Raw genomic sequence first — 20,879 nt, 5'->3', positions numbered from 1 at the left:
GCTTTGTGGGACTGAACCTGTAACCGGTGGCGTCTATGCTAAGACAAGGCGGTTAGCATCAGGACTGCCTGGTGTGGAAAACCCACACACCTGGCATCAGCAGTGTTGTGCGTTTGGGTTGAGAAAGAACAGAGCTTCTCCCTATTCACTGAGCATGCTCAGTACTGAACAGAAAACCTCTTGCTTTCACGAAGTGAATCTCAACAGGAAAGGGGGGAAGTTGCTCTCTAATAAACTGGTGGTATATGTGGCAGGGTTTTCTCTAAAAAATGAAAAAGTCTCCCAGAATCTGAGCACAGACTTTCCACATTTTAAAATATTTCTTGCAGTGCCTATTTCCTTTGGAGTGCACCTGTATCGTGCTCAAACTGCAGGTAAAGCCCTGACAGTAGGAAACCCATTCTTCCTTTTCTCTGAGTTGAGAGGTCTGTAGTAGACTTGCCCAGCCCAGCATGTCAGTTTCTGTGGACCACAGAAAAGCTGTGCTTTTTGGCAAGGGTTCTGTTCAAGCCCTAGGGGCTGAAGATTCTGAACTAGCCCTACCTGTTGACGGGATGTGCTCAGTCTGGTGGGGAGACCAAGCTGGAAATCCTGTGATCCTGTTCAGGGAGGCTCAACCATCTCAACTCAGTCCAAACAGAGTGTCCCACGCCATGACCCCACTGCACTGAAATGGGCCGCTCACCCCTGCCGGGGAATGTCAGCTGGACTATCAGGCCCGCTCACTTCCCTCCAGTTTAGGACAAACTGAACAGAAAAAGAGCTGCTTTCTGGGGAACTTGAGCATGTTCCAAACTAGACGACCCAGGCAAAGGAGAGAGAAAGGACAGGTTCCTGTTCCCACCCTAGGACCCAAAAGGCCTGTTCTTTTGTACTTTGATTCTGGCTCAGAGTCATTCGTGAGGCCCATTCTAAGTCACTGCAGATGCCTTTCTTTTGGACACACTCCTCTAGCTCAGTATAGGGGCATTCTGGCTGCCCCACAAATAGAATCACAGGACTCTAAAGCTGCTCATGGCCCCTAGGAGCTGGAGTGCACAGCAGGCTCTCTGGGGAGCAGGGAGGGAGCAGAATATAGAGTAGGAAAAGGCATGCTTAGTATTATGAAATAATTTTATATTTGGATAGTGTCAACTACAAATTGGTACTTGCCATGGGCACTTGCCATCTATCTCTACAAGGATCATTAATAAATCATGTGCTGCAGCGGCTGACCTTCAGCACTCCTGAAGGGAGTTTAAGGTGGAAAGTGGAAATGAAGTACTCTGTGCTCTGGAAAACTGGCAGAACAGGTCTTCAGGTAGTTAGATATTTTAAGGAGCCAATTTATGAGCCCAATTCTTGTATTTCCTTATATCTAGAAAAGCACTAAAACCCTTCATGGTGATGAATGTTCCTCGTGATTAGCAGAAACCTTCTGGAAACGTGTGCTTGATTGCCTGTATTCCCCCTTGACCAAAATGACATATATACTGTCCTTCCCCTCCTCCTCTTTGGAGCAGTTTCTCAGAGCTATCTGAGGTACTGTCTCCCAGACTACAGTCCTCATTTTGCCCCAAATAAAATTTAACTTGCAACTCTCACATTGTGTATTTTTTTAAGTTGACATGAACATCAGGTTAAAAGGCTTAAGAAAACTTCCGCTGAGGATTTCCCTATTGGTTAGGACTGTGCGCTTCCACTGCAGGGGGATGGGTTTGATCCCTGGTGGGGGAACTAAGATCCCACAAGTTGTGCAGTGCAAACAAACAAAACAAACAAACAAACAAAAAACAACAACTTCTGCAGACACTGGGAGGTAAATTAATCTAGTGCAAAGAGGAAGGACTTTGGAGGCTTATCTGCTACCTAACAGCAGTGTGATTTCAGGAAAATTACTTTGCATCTCTGATCTATAGTTCAGTTCAGTTCAGTCACTCAGTCATGTCCGACTCTGAAATCCCATGGACTGCAGCACACCAGGCTTCCCTGTCCATCACCAGCACCCGTGGCTTGCTCAAACTCATGTCCATTGAGTCAGTAATGCCATCCAACCATCTCATCTTCTGTCATCTCCTTCTCCTCCTGCCTTCAATTCTCCCAGCATCAGGGTCTTTTCCAATGAATCAATTCTTTGCATCAGGTGGCCAAAGTATTGGAGTTTCAGCTTCAGCATCAGTCCTTCCAATGAATATTCAGGACTGATTTCCTTTAGGATGGACTGGGTGGATCTCCTTGCTGTTCAAATGACTCTCAAGAGTGTTCTCCAACCACAGTTCAAAAGCATCAATTCTTTGGCGCTCAGCTTTCTTTATAGTCCAACTCTGACATCCATACATGACTACTGGAAAAACCATAGCTTTAACTAAACAGACCTTGGTTGGCAAACTAATGTCTCTGCTTTTTAATATGTTGTCTAGGTTGGTCATGGCTTTTTCTTCCAAGGAGCAAGCATCTTTTAATTTCATGGTTGCAGTCACCATCTGCAGTGATTCTGGAGCCCCAAAAATAAAGTCTCTCACTGTTTCCATTGTTTCCCCATCTATTTGCCATGAAGAGATGGGGCTGGATGCCATGATCTTAGTTTTTTGAATGTTGAATTTTAAATCAACGTTTTCACTCTTCTCTTTCACCCTTATCAAGAGGCTCTTTAGTTCCTCTTTACTTTCTGCCATTGGAGTGGTATCATCTGCATATCGGAGGTCATTGATATTTCTGATAGTAATCTTGATTTCAGCTTGTGCTTCATCCAGCCCGGCATTTCTCATGATGTACTCTGCATAGAAGTGAAATAAGCAGGGTGACTATATACAGCTTTGACTATTCCTTTCCCGATTTGGAACCAGTCTGATCTATAACACAGGAACAATTATACCTTCTATACAGTGCTCTACAAAAGGTTTGTCTTATTTGAAACTATGTATAGCCCGACAGCATCCATATACTTCAGTCAATTCCAGTTCTCTGGTGAGGCTGAGAGTAGTAGGTAGATGGGAAAGTATCTGGAGGCAGAAGAGGGCTTTACTGGACACGTGTTGTAGAGAGGTGATGTGAGCAGGAAGGATCCGGAGCTGGAGGCTGAAGAGGAGAACAAGGCCCCATAGTGTCCTCTGAGATATGTCATTTTTGGTATGTTTGTCCTGTGCAAAGGGAGATATGGATGAGAAGGAAACAGTAGGGAGAATAAGGATGGAGAAGTGGGGAGGAGCTGTGTTAGAGGAGAAGGAGGCAGGAAGGACAAGACCCAGATGTCAGTGGATGATCAGCTTCCATCACATCCCCAGGGAAGCTGGCGACACAGTCAGTAATAAGATATTCATCAGGAGGACGGTGGAAGGCTGACATAGAGGGCTAAACAGGACCCTTCTTCCTCTGTGGGTGTTCATTTTCACCCTTCCTGGTTGGGATATTGCCAGTGAGATGAAGACCCCAGTTCCAGGGACTTTATCTGCAAGGTCACAATGTCTGGGAGTGTAGTTATCACAACAGTACATAACTCAGGTTCCCTCTGGTTAGAGTTTTTCCAATAACTCTTTAAAGGCCAATCAAAGCTGAGTCTGTTACCCTGTGATCATATGAGTGGATTTGTGCTCCTTTCAGCAGGCAGTCAGATCAGAGGCCATAAAACCCCTTCTTTGGACACTCAACACAGTCAGTACGCCCGGTTCAGGAGGCCACACATGGACACCGGCACCCAGCTGCCCCAGCAGGGTCCCTGAGGCTCTAGGTCCAGCTGGGACACCCTCCCGCTGGAGCTGCTTCCTCAGACTTCTACCCACTGGCTTCCAGACTCCAATGTGCCTGGACCCTCCTTGATGTCTCTGGTCCTTGAAACAGGATTCTCTGCCCTTGCACCTGATCAGTCTTCTGGGATTTCCCCACCTCTGCAGCTCCTGGTTCACCACAGAGTTGATCCTGCCAAGCAATTCCTGTCTTCATTATAGACTCAGGGCACATAGAACTTGGAAGTTAAGAAACCATTTAACCATATGATCCAGAGATCACACTCTTGGGCATATATCTGGAGAAAACTCTAATTTGAAAAGAAACATGCACCCCAGTGTTCATAAGCAGCACTATTTACGATAGCCAAGACATGGAAGCAACCTAAGTGTCCATTGACAGATAAAGGAATAAAGAAATGTGGTTTGCAAACACAGTGGAATACTAATCAGCCATAAAAAAGAATGAAATAGTCCCATTTTCAGCAACATAGATGGACCCAGAGATAATTAAAACATCATACTAAGTGAAGTAAGCCAAAGACAAAATCATATTATTTACATGTGGAATCTTAAAAAAAAGGATACAAATGAACTTTCTTACAAAACAGAAATAAGCTCACAGACATAGAAAACAAACATGGTTACCCAAGGTGGAAGGGGGAGGGATAAATTAGGAGTTTGAGATTAAAATATACACACAACCATATATAAAATTGATAACAAGGACCAACTGTACAGACAGGGAACTATACTCAATATCTTATAATAACCTATAATGAAAAAGGATCTACAAAGAATATTATATATGTAAAATATATATACAAATTATGAAAGTGAAAGTCACTCAGTTGTGTCTGATTCTTTGTGACCCCATGGACTCTTCCAATTCTCCAGGTCAGAATACTGGAGTGGGTAGCCTTTCCCTTCTCCAGAGGATCTTCCCAACCCAGGGACTGAACCCAGTCTTCTGCATTGCAGGCAGATTCTTTATATATATATATATGAATCACTGAATCACTTTGCTGTACACTTGAAACTAGTACATTGCAAATCAACTATATTTTAATAGAACATTTTTAAAAAAAGAAACCATCTAAACATGACCTCTCATTTATACTAAGAAACTAAGGCCCAAAGAAGGAAGCAAAAACTGGCAAACAGCAGTCAGGACCAGAGAACTCTATGTCCTGATGTCTACTTTCCCAGAGCCATGTAGTGACCATGAGACTGGGGGTCTCAGAAAAGTTTTCCAAACTGCCCACCCTGTTGGTGAGATCAGCCTCCCCCTGGATGTACGTAATGTGCTCATTTATGCCACCGCCTCCTAGACTGGAAGCCCCGTGTTCGTTCACCATCATGTCCCAAGCCCTAGGGGTAGCGCCTGGCTCAGAGTAAGCACAACATCATTATTTCTTGACTCAGTAAGCAGGTCAGTGTAGATATGGCCAAACCAATTTGCTCAGCTCTCAAAGTGGTCATTTGGGCTTAGGAACTGGATGAGCTGAACCCGTGTCGTCAGAACAATGAATAGTGGTATGGTTTTGAGCATGAATGTGCTTTGGACTCAGGAAGATCTGGGTTTGAATCGTAGCTCTGCCATCTACTGGCTGCACACCTCTTAACCTCAGTTCCCACACCCATAAAAAAGGAGTAACAATGCATACCTCAAAGGATTGTTGTGAGAGTTAAAAGAATTACGTATTTCAAAGTACTTGGCTCAGTGTTTGACACATTCTGAGCCCTTAGAGCATGGAAACTTTTTATGTTAAAGATGCTGCATGAGCAATGCCTACCCATACTGCCTTCTAGGAGCAACCGCTACTCATGATTTCTGCTGCCCACGTGACCTTAACCTTGGACATGGCTGAAATGGCAACCCACTCCAGTGTTCTTGCCTGGAGAATCCCAGGGATGGGCGAGCCTGGTGGGCTGCCATCTATGGGGCCGCACAGAGTTGGACACGACTGAAGCGACTTAGCAGCAGCAGCAGGGCATTAATAGGGGTTAACTTGTTCAGTCCCCCTCTTCGTGGGACCTTCCAGGCAGTTGCCATCCCATCTTGTAATGGATGCTCTTCCTTTGGCCACTGGAGGAACCAAGGCAATTTAGCTTTGGGTGGGATGGGGAAGCCTGGTGGGCTGCCGTCTCTGGGGTCACACAGAGTCGGACATGACTGAAGCGACTTAGCAGCAGCAGCAGCAGCAGCCACTGGGAGAGGGGAGGGTGCCTCCATGCTGGGAGAAAAGGCTCTTCATCCCTGGATCAGGGGAGCAGCTTGGTGAGGCTGCCTCCAGGGCCCCAGTGAGCAATGCCATCAATGCATGAGGGTGTTGGCCAGTGCAGAGTGGATGGGCACTAAGTGTGTCTGCAGGGGTGACAACGGAGGTGGCAATGGCAGTAGAGCTCATTCAGCATTGGACGTGGAACACAGATGTGAGGTTGTCACTGAGGTCACCACATTTGTGAACAGACATGAGTTAGCTCTGAGGGGTACTGAGAGGACCTGGAGGTCCTATAATAGCAGCTGAGGGGCAGGAGGCAAGCAGGAAAACACTCTTATGTTTTCTTATGGAACCCTAATGTTTTAACCTAGACCCACGTGATCTGGGACCTGCATAACCAAAGGCCCCGCCCCAGGATGGTGGGGATTCGAAGTGTAGAGGCCCTCACCCTCCTGCTTGGCCTCAGAAGCAGACAACTGCATCCCACACACTGTCTTCCCTGCACCATTTGCTCCCTCCACTCGACTCAGACATCTGGTCCCCACCCACTCCTTCATCACCACCCTCCCATCTCTCATCTCCTCCCGGGCCATGCAGTCTGTCTGCAGCACCCTATCTCTGCCATGGAGTCAGGGGCCCGCCCATCCATCCTCACACACCTGCAGGTCCCCAGCCAGCGTCCACCCTGCACCTCTGTGAGCTGGGCACGCCCTGGTTCCTGAGGCAGTTGATTCTGTTCTTGGTCAACTTTGGCTCTAAATTCTAACCTTGAACCTAAACCTGTCTCCTTAGAAGAGAAGCTGGTCTGGGCTATGTCCTCTGGAGCTCTGTCAAGCGAGTTTGCTCTTTATTCTATGCAATGGACTTTTGCTCAGATGTGTGACATCAGAGTGATGTCCACTCTGCTTGGATCCCCCACACCCAGTTGCTTTTTGCCTTCATCTCTCTCATCTGCCTTTCTCTCCATCGGTGCTTCCCCTTCCTTCCCCAGAGCCTCACCATCTCGTGCTGGTGCACCCACCTCCTTTCTCCTCTTCCAAGTCTTCTTCCTCAAGGCCACAAGATGAATTTTTCCAAAACATCAACAAGCATACATTTCCCTTGTGACAGTGGCCTGGAACCTATAGGAAAGTCCTCCTTAATCTGGCATTCAAGGTCTCCTTTCCTCTGTCTCCAAGTTCATGGACAATTGCTTTCTGACACGAAACCCTTTGTTGTTGTTTAGATGCTAGTTGTGTGATCTTTTGTGATCCCATGGACTGTAGGCCTCTAGGTTCCTCTGTCCATGGGATTTCCCATGCAAGAATAGTGGAGTGGGCTGCCATTTCCTCCCCAGGGGATCTTCCCATCACAGGGACTGAACCCCCATCTCCTGCGTTGGCAGGAGGATTCTTTACCACTGAGCCACCATGGAAGCCAACTGCGAGCAAACCAGTCAAATCCACTGTCATCGGAACATTCCATTAGCACTCTTGCCTCTGGGACCTGATCTAAATACTATCTTTTCTCGTCTCCTTCCTTCTCTCCTGTATCATCTTTGGAGGCCTCCCTGACCGAGGCTCTGACAGGATCCCCTCCACATCCCAGAGAAACCCACAGTCCTTACCACTATGCGTCTCACATGTGACTTATTTTTGATACAAGTCCCACTGAAGGTCCTCTGAGAAGCTTTATTCCCCCACCCCCTTCCTAGGTAGGCACTAAACACCTGAGTTTTGAGGACAAAGATGAGATCAACCCTGCTGCCAAGACTCCCTGAGTCTTCTTCCACCTTCTTCATATGTTCCTCCTTCTCTGTTTTTCCAGCAGGCTCTGAAGAGGACACAGGAGTCTCTGTGGGGTCTGACCACTGTCAGGCGGGATGAAACCACAGCTCCCCTGAGCCAAGGTAGGGAAGAGCATGCAGTGGATTATGATGCAACAATTTGGTCACCAACCATGATTTACCAAGTTCCCCAAATCTTGGATCTGTACTTGAGTTATTCACATCTTAACAATGCATCCTAAAATTCCTCTTCTTAAGAAAACATTTCCAGGATTGCTCAGAAGTGATCACTTTCCTTGGCTTTCAGGTTTCTTTTTGTTTTCTAATTGTTTAAGAAACCTGCCATATTGTAGGCACTCTTTCTGGACCACTGAATTTGTGTTTGTTTTCTCAACTTTGCCTGCTGTTTACAAGTCACATAACTCGTACATTATCTAGTTATACATTTCTATAATGACTCTTCAGTCTGCCCTTTTCCTTTTCTGTATACATCCAAATATGACCGCATAGTTAGGAACCTTATGAAGCCCCTAGAGAGTAGGGAAGCTGAGGGCACAGATTACAAACACACAAACACAGGCTCACTCAAGTCTCTGCTGTATCAGCTGTGTACTTAAACAATAACCTTTGTGAGCTTCAGTTTCCATCTGGAGGTGCATCAAGTACCCATTCCGTGTCTCGTGAGGGTCAGATGATGTACACCTGATGTGCTTAGCCAGGCATTTTACACACACATACCAGATGTTGGCTACTGTTGCCAGGGATTCCCCAGTGAGGGCTTCAGCCCTGCAAGGTAGGTTATGAGGTGCCCACGGAAGGCCTTTGATGGTGATGATAGTGAAGACAGAACTGTTAAAAGCGGCCATGGAGGCCCTTCTGACTCAAAATTAGAGCTAGAATCACACAGCCCCAAATTAGTAGAAAACTTACCACTCTTTAGAGCAGTCAAGGCATGAGCATCTTTTCTTTACCCACTGTATTTCTTAGGGAAATCGGGTGATAACTCATTTAGTAATTTCTGAGAGTGGGGAAGGGCTTTGGGGACTACGGTAAGAATAGAGAAATGACCATTATCGTTTTGGGGATTGGGAATCCCCCATTCACCCTTCCTCTCCCCTTGGGACCTAGGGACTACACCCCCAAAGATCAATGGCTGAACGAGGAACTGACGGTCTTATGCTGAGCTAGCACCCCACACCCCCAAATGGAGCTGAGCTGGAGAGCATGGCCAAGGCCCAGAAGCTCCAGCAAGGGGCTGATTCAATACCTATGAACCACACAGACAGAGGTTACAATGACCATGACCCCTCTCCCCTTGACTCTAGGGGGTCCACTCTACCACACAGCTGCAAGTCCGAGGACCAGGAGGGCAGGAGAGGGGCAGGCCTGCTCCTGGAGGAGGCACCAAGGGAAGGCAGAGAAGGGTTGGCCTTACCTGCTTAATTAATTTAGTCTCTCCCATACACCTATAAACAAGGCAGTATTATCACTCCCATTTTGCAGGGAAGAAACTGAGGCATGGATGAAGCAAGCTGCCCCAGGTCACACAGCTATGAGGCAGAGCTGGAACTTGAAGCCTGGCAGGTTTGTTCCTGGTTTCCTTCTCATTTACTTGCCACTTGCTGACAGCCTCAATCACATGCACTTAATCTCCTGACAGGGAAGCTTGGTGATTCCCTCCACTTGTGTGAGCACTGACATCAACCAGACAGGTGGGATCATGGGGGATGTGCTCTGCTAGGGACCTTTAGGGCAATGGTTGAAGGAGAGAGCAATGTAATTCTTGCACATTTTTTTTACAAGCTTGTACCTGTGAGTCCCAGCAATTAAACACAGTCAGTCATTTCAGTTGCTCAGTCATGTCCGACTCTTTGCGACCCCATGAACTGCAGCACGCCAGGCCTCCCCATCCATCACCAACTTCCGGAGTCCACCCAAACCCATGTTCATCAAGTCAATGATGCCATCCAACCATCTCATCCTCTGTCGTCCCTTTCTCCTCCTGCCCTCAATCTTTCCCAGCATCAGGGTCTTTTCCAATGAGTCAACTCTTCGCATCAGGTGGCCAAAGTATTGGAATTTCACCTTCAACATCAGTCCTTCCAAAGAACACCCAGGGCTGATCTCCCTTAGGATAGACTGGTTAAATCTCCTTGCAGTCCAAGGGACTCTCAAGTCTTCTCCAATACCACAGTTCAAAAGCATCAATTCTTCGGCGCTCAGCTTTCTTTATAGTCCATCTCTCACATCCATACATGATCACTGGAAAAATCATAGCCTTGACTAGACGGACCTTTTTTGGCAATGTAATGTCTCTGCTTTTTAATATGCTGTCTAGGTTGGTCATAATTTTCCTTCCAAGGAGTAAGCGTCTTTTAATTTCATGGCTGCAATCACCATCTGCAGTGATTTTGGAGCTCAGAAAAATAAAGTCTGACACTGTTTCCACTGTTTCCCCATCTATTTCCCATGAAGTGATGGGACCGGATGCCATGATCTTAGTTTTCTGAATGTTGAGATTTAAGCCAACTTTTTCACTCTCCTCTTTCACTTTCATCAAGAGGCTCTTTAGTTCTTCACTTTCTGCCATAAGGGTGGTGTCATCTGCATATCTGAGGTGATTGATATTTCTCCTGGCAATCTTGATTCCAGCTTGTGCTTCCTCCAGCCCGGCATTTCTCATGATATACTCTGCACAGAAGTTAAATAAGCAGGGTGACAATATACAGCCTTGACGTACTCCTTTTCCTATTTGGAACCAGTTTGTTGTTCCATGTCCAGTTCTAACTGTTGCTTCCTGACCTGCATACAGGTTTCTCAAGAGGCAGGTCAGGTGGTCTGGTATGCCCATCTCTTTCAGAATTCTCCACAGTTTATTGTGATCCACACAGTCAAATGCTTTGGCATAGTCAATAAAGCAGAAATAGATGTTTTTCTGGAACTCTCTTGCTTTTTCTATGATCCAGCGGATGTTGGCAATTTGATCTCTGGTTCCTCTGCCTTTTCGAAAACCAGCTTGAACATCTGGAAGTTCATGGTTCATGTATTGCTGAAGACTGGCTTGGAGAATTTTGAGCATTACTTTACTAGCGTGTGAGATGAGTGCAATGTGCGGTAGTTTGAGCATTCTTTGGCATTGCCTTTCTTTGGGATTGGAATGAAAACTGCCCTTTTCCAGTCCTGTGGCCACTGCTGAGTTTTCCAAATTTGCTGGTATATTGAGTGCAGCACTTTCACAGCATCATCTTTCAGGATTTGAAATAGCTCATCTGGAATTCCATCACCTCCATTAGCTTTGTTTGTAGTGATGCTTCCTAAGGCCCACTTGACTTCACATTCCAGGATGTCTGGCTCTAGGTGAGTGATCACACCATCGTGATTATCTGGGTCATGAAGATCTTTTTGTACAGTTCTTCTGTGTATTCTTGCCATCTCTTCTTAATATCTTCTGCTTCTGTTAGGTCCCTACCATTTCTGTCCTTTATTGAGCCCATCTTTGCATGAAATGTTCCCTTGGTATCTCTAATTTTCTTGAAGAGATCCCTAGTCTTTCTCATTCTGTTATTTTCCTCTATTTCTTTGCACTGATTGCTGAGGAAGGCTTTCTTATCTCTCCTTGCTATTCTCTGGAACTCTGCATTCAAATGGGTATATCTTTCCTTTTCTCCATTGCTTTTCGCTTCCCATCTTTTCAGTTATTTGTAAGGCCTCCTCAGACAGCCATTTTGCTTTTTTGCATTTCTTTTTCTTGGTGATGGTCTTGATTCCTGTCTCCTGTACAATGTCACGAACCTCTGTCCATAGTTCATCAGGTACTCTATCAGATCTAGTCCCTTAAATCTATTTCTCACTTCCACTGTATAGTCATAAGGGATTTTATTTAGTTCATACCTGAATTGTCTAGTGGTTTTCTCCACTTTCTTTCATTTTAGTCTGAATTTGGCAATAAGGAGGTCATGATCTGAGCCACAGTCGCTCCCGGTCTTATTTTTGCTGACTGTATAGAGCTTCTCCATCTTTGGCTGCAAAGAATATAATCAATCTGATTTCAGTGTCGACCATCTGGTGATGTCCATGTGTAGAGTCTCTCACACAACCAAGAGGTAAAAGGGGTGAACTTGTGACCAGGTCTGTAACCCCTGGATCAGCCTTGGACATCACTAAGATAACTAGGTATGTCAATTGCTCTATCTCCTTCTAAAGGAAACTAACAAGTCATAGCCTCTGCTGAAGGAACACCCCTCAACTGCCATATCTGTTACTGTTTGACCCTTATTCTTCCCCAGTTGGCCCTGAGACGTCCCAGACCCAAAGGCCCCTGATTCATAGGCTGGTCAGGGACCTACAACGTGGCTAAGAAATAATGAGTTGGGCCCAATCACATTCTCAACCTTGGGAATCTGATTCTAGAAATACAGAGACAGTGAAAGCTGTGAGCCATGAGGATTGAAGCTGAAAGAATCTGGAGGTGGTTAAAGTTGTGATAGGTTGGGCAGAGAGGCAATGACATTGCAGAAAAGCTGTAAGGTAGGAAAATATACACAGTGGAGGGTGAGAATAAGCTGGTTGGAAGTGAAGCAGGCACAGACGAGCTGAGTCAGGCCAAGATGAAGGTGAAGCGTGATAGCAATTTGATCTTCCTGCACGTAAGTATCATCTGGAGAGAATCTAACAAATACCAGTGTCTGTGCTTATTCCCAGGGAGTCTGTGTAATCAGTGTGGAGTGGGGGCCAGGCATTAGTAGATTAGGTAGAAGCAGGTGGAACACCTCTAACCTGCCTGGAGACTCCCCAGCCTCCTGAGTCTCCTGTTTTCGCAGCCCGGCTCCTGCTCTGCTGGAGGCCCCGTGGTTCAGGTTCCCCTGGGTCCTTTGGCAGATTCTTTTGGATATTCGGTCGCTTACAGTTCCTGCCTTATTCCTTGCTAACAGAAGTTTGTACAAGTAATAGAGCAGCAATATGGTCAAGGAAGACGGGCCCAACCCTGGAGAGTGAAGACAATTTGTCCAAGCCAAACAAGATAATCCCATCCCCTTCTCCCATCTTAGAGATGAGTATATGACCCAATTCTGACCAATGACATGTTGGGAGCAGGGGGCTTCTGGGAGAAGTTTTCTCCTTTAAAAGAGAGAGAGAAGCTGGAGAAAGCCCCCCTCACCCTCTGTTATACTGAAGAGTTATGCTGCCTGATGTGATGACCAGAGCTTCTGGAGCCATCCTGTGATTATGAGGGGGAAAACCAAGAGAACTGCAGAAAATCTGACCAGAGCCCTGATGTGACTGATGCCATTAACCAAGCCAGGAACCACCTTCCCCCAGGCTTCTTGTTACTTACTCTGTGTTAGTTGTGTGCCAGGTACCATCTTGAGCACTTTTCATGTGTAACTTAATGGGTGAAAACCGGCTTCAGTTCCTGCACAGGAACCTTCCCATACACCCCGTGACTTAACCCTGGCTTGTCCTGTGTCCCACACCCATTTGTCTTGGTTCTCCTTACTGGAAGAGCCACAGAGAGCTGGTGTCCAGGAGGCTTCCAGCTGATGCCCTTCTAGTCACATTCCACAGGCTGGCTGACTGGCTCTCCCCTTACCCTTGCCTTCTACCCCCTCACTCACCTCTTTACTCTTACTCCAATCCTTCCTTCTTCCCCTTTCCTCCATCCCTCAAATGACTGGATTTGAAAGGAAGAGAAATGGAGCCCCATGCCCCCTAAAACCAAAAATATCTGGAATAACTGTAGATCTTTAAAATCTGGATTTCTAGACAGTGGCAAGTCCTTAAATATTAGCAATTGGTCTCATCAGCCTAGTTGTAGCTCCAAAGTGGGCTTTCTTTTCATGCTATCCTGTCCCCTGACCCAAAAATAAGTCTAAGTGGTCCCCAAAGAAAGGGCACTCTAGCCTCTTCCACGGCTCCAGCCAGGATCCTCAGGATCTGCACCCAGGAAAGTGTATAGGCCCCTCTTCAGGCCCACCCCCACATCTTCATAACTCTTCTTCCCAAGTCTGGAAGGTGGTCACCTTGGCTCAGATCCCGCGTTTCGAGCTCAAAAACCAGCATAGGTATTAACAGTTACACAGACTTTATTTCTCACCCATTGAGCACAGGAAGGCCTGGGCAGGCAGAGGCGTCACCACCACCCCTCGGTCCACAGACAGGCCGTGAGGCTAGGCGGTGAGGGACAGGGATTCTGTTGCTACCACACATCGCTAGGGGATTATCACAATGACACGTGTTCTCGGCTCTATTTACACCATGGAGTGTGGAGAGGGTACATTTCTTACACTAAAAATATATACTTTGGAATCTCTAAAACAAAAATATCTCTATCTCTACAGGAGACCTACTAGAAAGAAGAACATAGAAAACGAGGGAAATGTACCAGCACCTCAAGCCATCCCCTTCCGTGGGAAGGTCGCTCTGCTCTCCACCTGACACCATGTGCTCGGGAGGGCAGCTGTATCTAACCAGTCGGACAGACAGACACAGATAAACGAGAGGGAGGCTTATCATCTTGGAGGAGTGAATATGGAGGAGAAGTGTGGGGAGGAGGATTTTGGCCTCTTTTGCAAAAGTAGTAATTGCACATTCAGTTTATTGCATGTGTGAAAAACCTGCAAGTTGAAATCGACTGCAAACCTGCTAAGAGAACCCAAGCTCTGCTGATTCCTGCTGGGCTTGGGAAAGGGCCGTGGGTGGGCTCTCTCTCTCCCGCTCAGAAATATTAATGCCATAAGCTAGAAGAAAAATTCTATATTCTCCAATGCTGAAAGTGAGTTGGGTTTCAGAAAATGCTATTCCTTTTCTTTTCAGAAGGATCAGAAACCATTCCATTCCCTTTGAGCACAGAATCTCCTAAAAGAATTATGCCTGTAGTTGAATTGCTCCACTTTCTGATGTTTCCTATTGAAAAGATTCATGTGACACTCCTTTCCCCTTTTGATAGAGTTACTTCACACCTCTTTGGTTGTGAAAGTCAGCCTCCTTCCAGTAAAGAAACTAAAGAAACGTGAATTGAGTCAACTACCCCATTCTCTATAATTAATATAAGACCTCAGGGGCACCAAGAATGATAAAGAATAGGTTTGGTAGAAAAATCCCTTCTATTTGGTTTTGGAATGTCTTTCTCTATTTACACTGAAATATGGATGAGCCTGAGGGCTTGAGAATTCATAGTCCCTCATCCTAAATAAGGCAAATAGCCATAAAGTTCCCTTTTGGAGCAGCCCCAGAACTATCCAACATCCTCCCCTTTCTTCCCAGCCCCCACTGGCAGGGGTTGTTAGGACCTCTGACCAAAAACTCCTTCCCTCCAAGAAGAACTTGAAAGACTGAGGAAAAGGCAGAAAGGAGAGGAAAGAGAGCTTGAAAAAGCTAAGTCAGCAAAAGGGGGCAGAACTGATATGATGTCTCATTTGGCCAGTTAGGACCGGCAGGAACAATTTCTACCTTAGGAGGTCTGGCAGCTACGACCAAGAGAAAGTCAAGAAGGCTGAGAATATCTGATGCATGTTGACTGTCCTGCCAGGGTGTGGCTTGGGAACCTGAGAAGTCTAAGGAAAATGCAATAACGAACTAGCAAAGAGTGCTTAAAAGTCCTCGGAGGAGGTGCTAACTCCTGCAAAAGCAGGCATTTAGAGAAGCTAACAAAGTAGTAGAAAGAACATACTGGAGAGTATGTCTAATGATAGTTAGAATGAAAGCCACGAGCTCTTGGCTCAAGCCTTCTCCTATGCATCAGGAAAACCTGGACATGCTGAACATGGACGTTGAAATCATCAGAGAAGTTGCAGGGAGAATTACTGATTCCTTAATTAGAAGCAAAGTCTAGAATACAGAATAGGTAGAAAATAAAGTCAAACAGGGAACTGTCTTTTTTGGATGACCCAAAACCAGATTCCCCAAAGCAGAGACCTCTTAAAGGTCACAGATGTCAACCTAAGATGTTAACCAAACCTAAGACTTAGCATACCAGATTTTGATCAAATATCTATGACTAATTTAAAAGCCAGTCCTATCCCAGACAAATAGAAAGAGCAACTATTTATAACTTGTTTTGGAAATGAATGGTTCTCTAGCTCTCTACCCCAAAGGCAAATTTAATATATGAACAAGGAGAGGGGACAAGAGCTGAGTACAGTAAAGACCAGCTCTCCTGATAGTCCCATCATCAGAAGTTTGAAATCATCAACAGCTACAAAGAATTAGCCTGCATTTTATGTAAGCAACATTTGGGGCAATTTCACAACACATTTCTGCTGACCTTCACCTTCTCCCTAGACCAACCCTTCCCTAAGTCACAAATTAGGATGTAACCCACCCACTTAGTGATGCCACTAGATGCCACTTTTTCTGCTTAGAACCAAGATTCCACTCACCATCACTTTCTTAATCCCTGGTCTCCATCCCTTCCTACTCTACAATACCAGCCTATCAGGACACTGACTGTCAACACTCAAACTACTGAAATTTCCTCTCATCAGAGAAGAGGTGGACTACTTCTCTGGCCCAAGCAAGCCTGGGCATGGGAATTACCTAACTACCTGCCTTGCTTTCTACCCCTAAATCAGTTTCTCCTTACTATTGAGCTTAAACACCTTTTTCTAAGACTAAGCTACCTGCATTTGCCCTCAGGCAATTCTATCAGGCTAGAGAGGGCAAGTCCTAGATGGGGGAAGGACCATATTCTCTTGATGTCCCCACAACTTAGATGCACGAGGCTGTTTAGTAGCAGCAACGAAATCTCCTGGATATACTCTTATTTGTCAGTAAGCACACATGCACACACAGACACACGCATATACACATGAGGCCTCTGTCTCACTATCACTCTCAGTTTCCTATCCTAAACACTGTCCCAACTTGACTTTGCCACCCATAGTCACCAGCCACGGACCTTAGCTGGGAAGCAGCCAGGACTGAGGTTGAGTGCTGGGTGGGATTTGGGAAAGATGAGAGAGGAAGAGTATGGAGTGGTTCCTGCCACTGAGATGTAGCACAAATGGAGCTAGCTGTTGTTTGAGGAAAATTTAATCGCCCAAAAAGACTGGCACAGCCTCCCAAAGTAGGCTGTGCCAGGAACAAAGACAGGAAGCCCACAGGACAGGGCATCATGAGACGTCAGTGTGTGCAGAAACAGATGCTCGGAGCGACACTGTCACCCAGCTCTGCTGCATGATGGAGACTTCCCTGCTATATTCCTTGTAGCCACGCTGAGGCCAAGGGAACAGGATGCAGTCACCACCTTCCCTATACAGAGGTGGCAGGAAAAGATGGGAGGGGCAAGATGGGGGAAGAGAGGAGGGATGTTTTCAGGGAACAGAGAAGAAAGGAGGCAAGTTCAAGGAAGCAGCCAGAGAGGGACAGGGAAAGTCAGCAAGAAAGCTTTTCCCAGTGATGGGTTGCCTTATGATTTTTCTAAACCAGGTAGGTAAACAGGTACAATGATTACATTTATCCTAAAGTGATAAAATGTGAAGCTTTGGCTCTCAAAGATTTTAATGCCCATAGAGTTCAAAGAAGCATGCCTGATCCTGTCTGCACCATAGGAAAGGAAGCTGAGGCTGTCCCTGAAACAGCCTCGTGAATAGAAATTAGACAAGCAGGAACAATACCCATAACTCAAAGGGATATCACTTTAATATTTGAAAGCAGGGTGATGTTCAGCCAGTAGGCACTGGTATGGCCATACATACTGCTTGTTTACAGCAGGCATCCTTTCTTAGTGGTTGGTATCTATCCTGTACCAGTTGTCAAATATTTTGAAAATCATCTGTGTATTAAAAATAATTGTGGCTCTAAGAGATAGGGAGATAGGAAAATGCAGGATTCCTTCAATATCAAAGTCCCTAGAGTAAGACTAGAATAGCATCAACATATTTTTGGAGTCTAAGGAATGTAAACTTGAATAAGATTACGTAGCAACTCTTCACCAATGAAAGAGAGCACACGGAGGGGCCGTCCCTCTGTACAAATATTCTCCAGGATGGAAACTGATCAGACCCCCTGTGTACCAACATGCTTTTTAGTCACATTCTGTGCACAAAGGAAGGGAAAGTCTATACACAATGGAGCCCAAACCCTCACTGCAACAGAGAAGAAGAGACAAAAAGTAGAAATGTAGTTTTAAACTGAATACCAGAATTAATTTCACCACTTACAGTTCATTTCCCCGTTGTGGCTTTTTACATCTCAAAGTCAAAACATGTGTTAACAAAAAAAATCCAGGATGATGAAAGTGGTTTGGTCCATTGAGTTGATGATGGTTTGCGACTAAGGCAGCTAAGGAGACATTACGTAAGCACTTGGATCTCTCCAGGAATGGAATCAAAATATGTCCTCAAGAGATAGCAGCAAGACACGGATGTTTCCTCAACATGCCCAATAAAAAACCCCTTATCTCCTTTTCTACTCACAAACATCTATAATCAAACTTTCGCCAGATATCTAGACAGCAGACAGTATGACAAATCTTCAAGCTAGGAAGTCCTTCCTGATGTCTAAACTAATTCCTTCTGTAGCCACTAAAGCTCATTCTCTTACTCTATCAATGAAACCAAGTGAAGCTGCTCATCCTCACTCATCATTTTCCCCTGAGCCTTTTCCCATCTGAGCTAAGCAAGTCCAGTGTGTGTGTCCTCTTGGCCCTTTCATCATCCAAGGTTCTCGCTGAGTTATGCAGGCTGCTGCTAGGGAGTGAGGAAGACGCACTGGATCAGAGGCATCTTCTGGCTGTTGTGGTTGGCACTGCCAATGCTCAGGGCGCTGACCCTCCTAGGAGCAGACCTTCTGGCAGCCTCTGGGTCTGACCAGCATCCCCCAGAGGAGGCAACCAAACCAAGGCCCAGGGCTGCCCAGGAGCCTGCAGTCATTATGTAACCGGAGAGGCTTCCCTTTGCTCTCTGCTCTCCTCCCACTCCCCCACCCTGTCCTTGAGCAAGAGGGACCTCACTGAGGAAAATCCTCAGTGGCAGAATGGATTTAGATGGCTCAGCAGGCCAGCCACCTGAAGAGGAAATGTCTGGCAAGTGGGAAGTTGGGTCTTCAATGGTGGCAGTTCTGAAGAGAAAGAGAAGGAAGAAGAGAAGTACCAGCAGGAGGTGGTCTTCTGTTTCCATGCTCACGCCTGGCGATGCCCTCTGACGCACACCACCAATAACTGAATCTCGCACGGCTTGGCCAGGACCAAGGACAGGGCCAGGCTGGGGCTCGCTTCTTCTCTGAGACCCCCGCCATCTTCTCCGTAACCACAGCTTCCCTGTGGCACCTCACGGCCCACAGCCTCCAGCCCAGCAAAGGCTTTCAGTTGAAGAGACTGAACAAAAGTGTTACAATTAGACAAAAAGGGAACACATGATTCATTCCTGCTTTTAACACAATACTTTGAAGATGTCACCACAATTTCGATCTGGCTATATTTTAAGTTCATTTACAAGTAGACTAGTTCTCAACTAAAAATAATCATGTGCGTTATACTTTCGACAGCTGCCTGGATTTTCCTCTGAAGGAAACAAGATTCTATATTTCACTCACATTCAGCACAGATTTATTTTAACCCATTCGATGAAGAAATAACCCACCACTACCACCCACTAGTGGCTGTGACTTTCCAGAGCAGCCTTATGAATGAGACGGTTATTACCCCCATTTCATGGCTGAATAAACCAAGTGCCAGAAACAGTGGTCTGCCAGGTTACACATGACATTAATAGCTAGGCCAAGTCTCCTAACCTAGCCTACTGATTTTTTTTTTTTTAAGCTAGAAAAATTGCCTTCAGTAAGACCTAAGATTTCATTTTCAATTATCTGATGACTTAGTGTTTGGACAAAATTATTTACGTAATTTGAGTACACAGCCTACCTCAATGTGGGCAAAAATGCCTCAAGTCTTTCCCTTTTCTTCATGAACCAGATTAAGATTGATCTATGCTACTGACAAACAATATTCAGAATTTGGTTTTCAAAATAAGAAAACAGTTATATTTAATATTTCAAAATCTTTATGAGACAATAATTCTCATTATGGAACAAGTTAAACAGGTTAGTTTGTATCAATATTATCAACACTATCCAATATTGTAAGGATTTTCCAGTTTGTATGGCTGCAATCACCAGAGAGATGCTCTACCAATTTTGAAATGGGAACTAGAAAGAGGATAAAGGGAATGAAACAGATAAAGCAAATTTACATTTCAAAATAATTCCATCCTAACTTTGGGCTTGTGTAAATGGGCAGCTCAAAACAATGTATCTGCTCAAATAGTTGGAAAACATTTTTGCTTCTCTTAAGCTTATAACAATTCTGTGAGGTTAGTGGCAGTCCTAGCTGTGCTATTTAACAGATAAATTCAATTTTACACCTAAAATACAGTTTACTTTCAACTTGATTTCTATTTTTAAAAGCCAGAAATAAATAAAAATCAGCAATTATAGTTCTCTTTACCTCTTTTCCTTTGAGTTTCCGGAATTCATACTGAGAGCTTTCCAGACCGTGGTTTTAGGCATTTCATCAGATATATTAATCTCAGAGGGATCACATCTGAAATCAATGCTTAGGACAGTCAGTGTCAGACATATAAAAAAGACATATACCTCAGTCTGTGATGCCCGCCACCCACCGGAAGGGAAAAGATGAAGTCTGAGGGGGCTCGTCTCATAGCTCTCGCAGCACTAGGAACCAGATGGCTGGAATTCGAAAGGCAAGGTGGCCCGTGAGTCAGAGCTGGGGGCTGGGCTGGGGTGCTGGCGAGCGGCCAGCCCTGCCTGTGCTGCTGCTTGCCTCTGAGGGCCCCTCCGGCGATGCTGGTGACAACACTGTGATGCCCACAGTGGCAGCGTCAGGCGCTGCACTGACCGAGCGCTCCTGCGTGCCAGGCATGGCGCTAAGCGCTCCTTGTTCCTTTTCTCATTTACATGGCCAGATCTTTTCTGTTTGTAGTTTACAAAGGTCTGTTACAATGTGATATCTTAATGATTATAGCATCAGAGACAACATCCTCACTCTAAATGTGTAGAAAACAAAGCTTGTCAGGTTAAGAGACTGTCCAAGGTCAAACATGCATAAGTGGAAAATCAAGACCTTGAATCCTGTCCTTGGTCTCCTAGAAACCCCCATCCCCCCAATACTCTGAAATTTTCCTCATGCCAGACCATTTCCTTCTAAAAGGCCAAGAGAGGAGGCAGCGCCTG

At 45.6% G+C, this 20,879-nt stretch overlaps 1 protein-coding gene across 5 annotated transcripts in view; it reads right to left on the bottom strand.

Annotated features, from left to right (window-relative positions):
- Positions 1 to 13,756: 13,756 nt before the first annotated feature.
- Positions 13,757 to 20,879, bottom strand: part of SLC4A8 (solute carrier family 4 member 8) — an 84,201-nt gene continuing 77,078 nt past the window's right edge. For all 5 annotated transcript variants that reach the window (XM_044941757.2, XM_025284192.3, XM_044941755.2 and 2 more), the window contains 2 exons: positions 20,134 to 20,229; positions 13,757 to 19,005 (listed from right to left, as the gene is read on the bottom strand). In XM_044941757.2, coding sequence (XP_044797692.2) covers positions 18,993 to 19,005; positions 20,134 to 20,229 — 109 coding nt within the window. In that variant the 3' untranslated portion in view covers positions 13,757 to 18,992. The remainder of the gene's footprint in view (positions 19,006 to 20,133; positions 20,230 to 20,879) is intronic.

This window comes from Bubalus bubalis, chromosome 4, assembly GCF_019923935.1.
Source record: "Bubalus bubalis isolate 160015118507 breed Murrah chromosome 4, NDDB_SH_1, whole genome shotgun sequence".
NCBI classification, from domain to species: domain Eukaryota; kingdom Metazoa; phylum Chordata; class Mammalia; order Artiodactyla; family Bovidae; genus Bubalus; species Bubalus bubalis.
The sequence above is the reverse complement of the archived record's forward strand: the minus strand, read 5'-3'. Positions and strand labels throughout refer to the sequence as shown.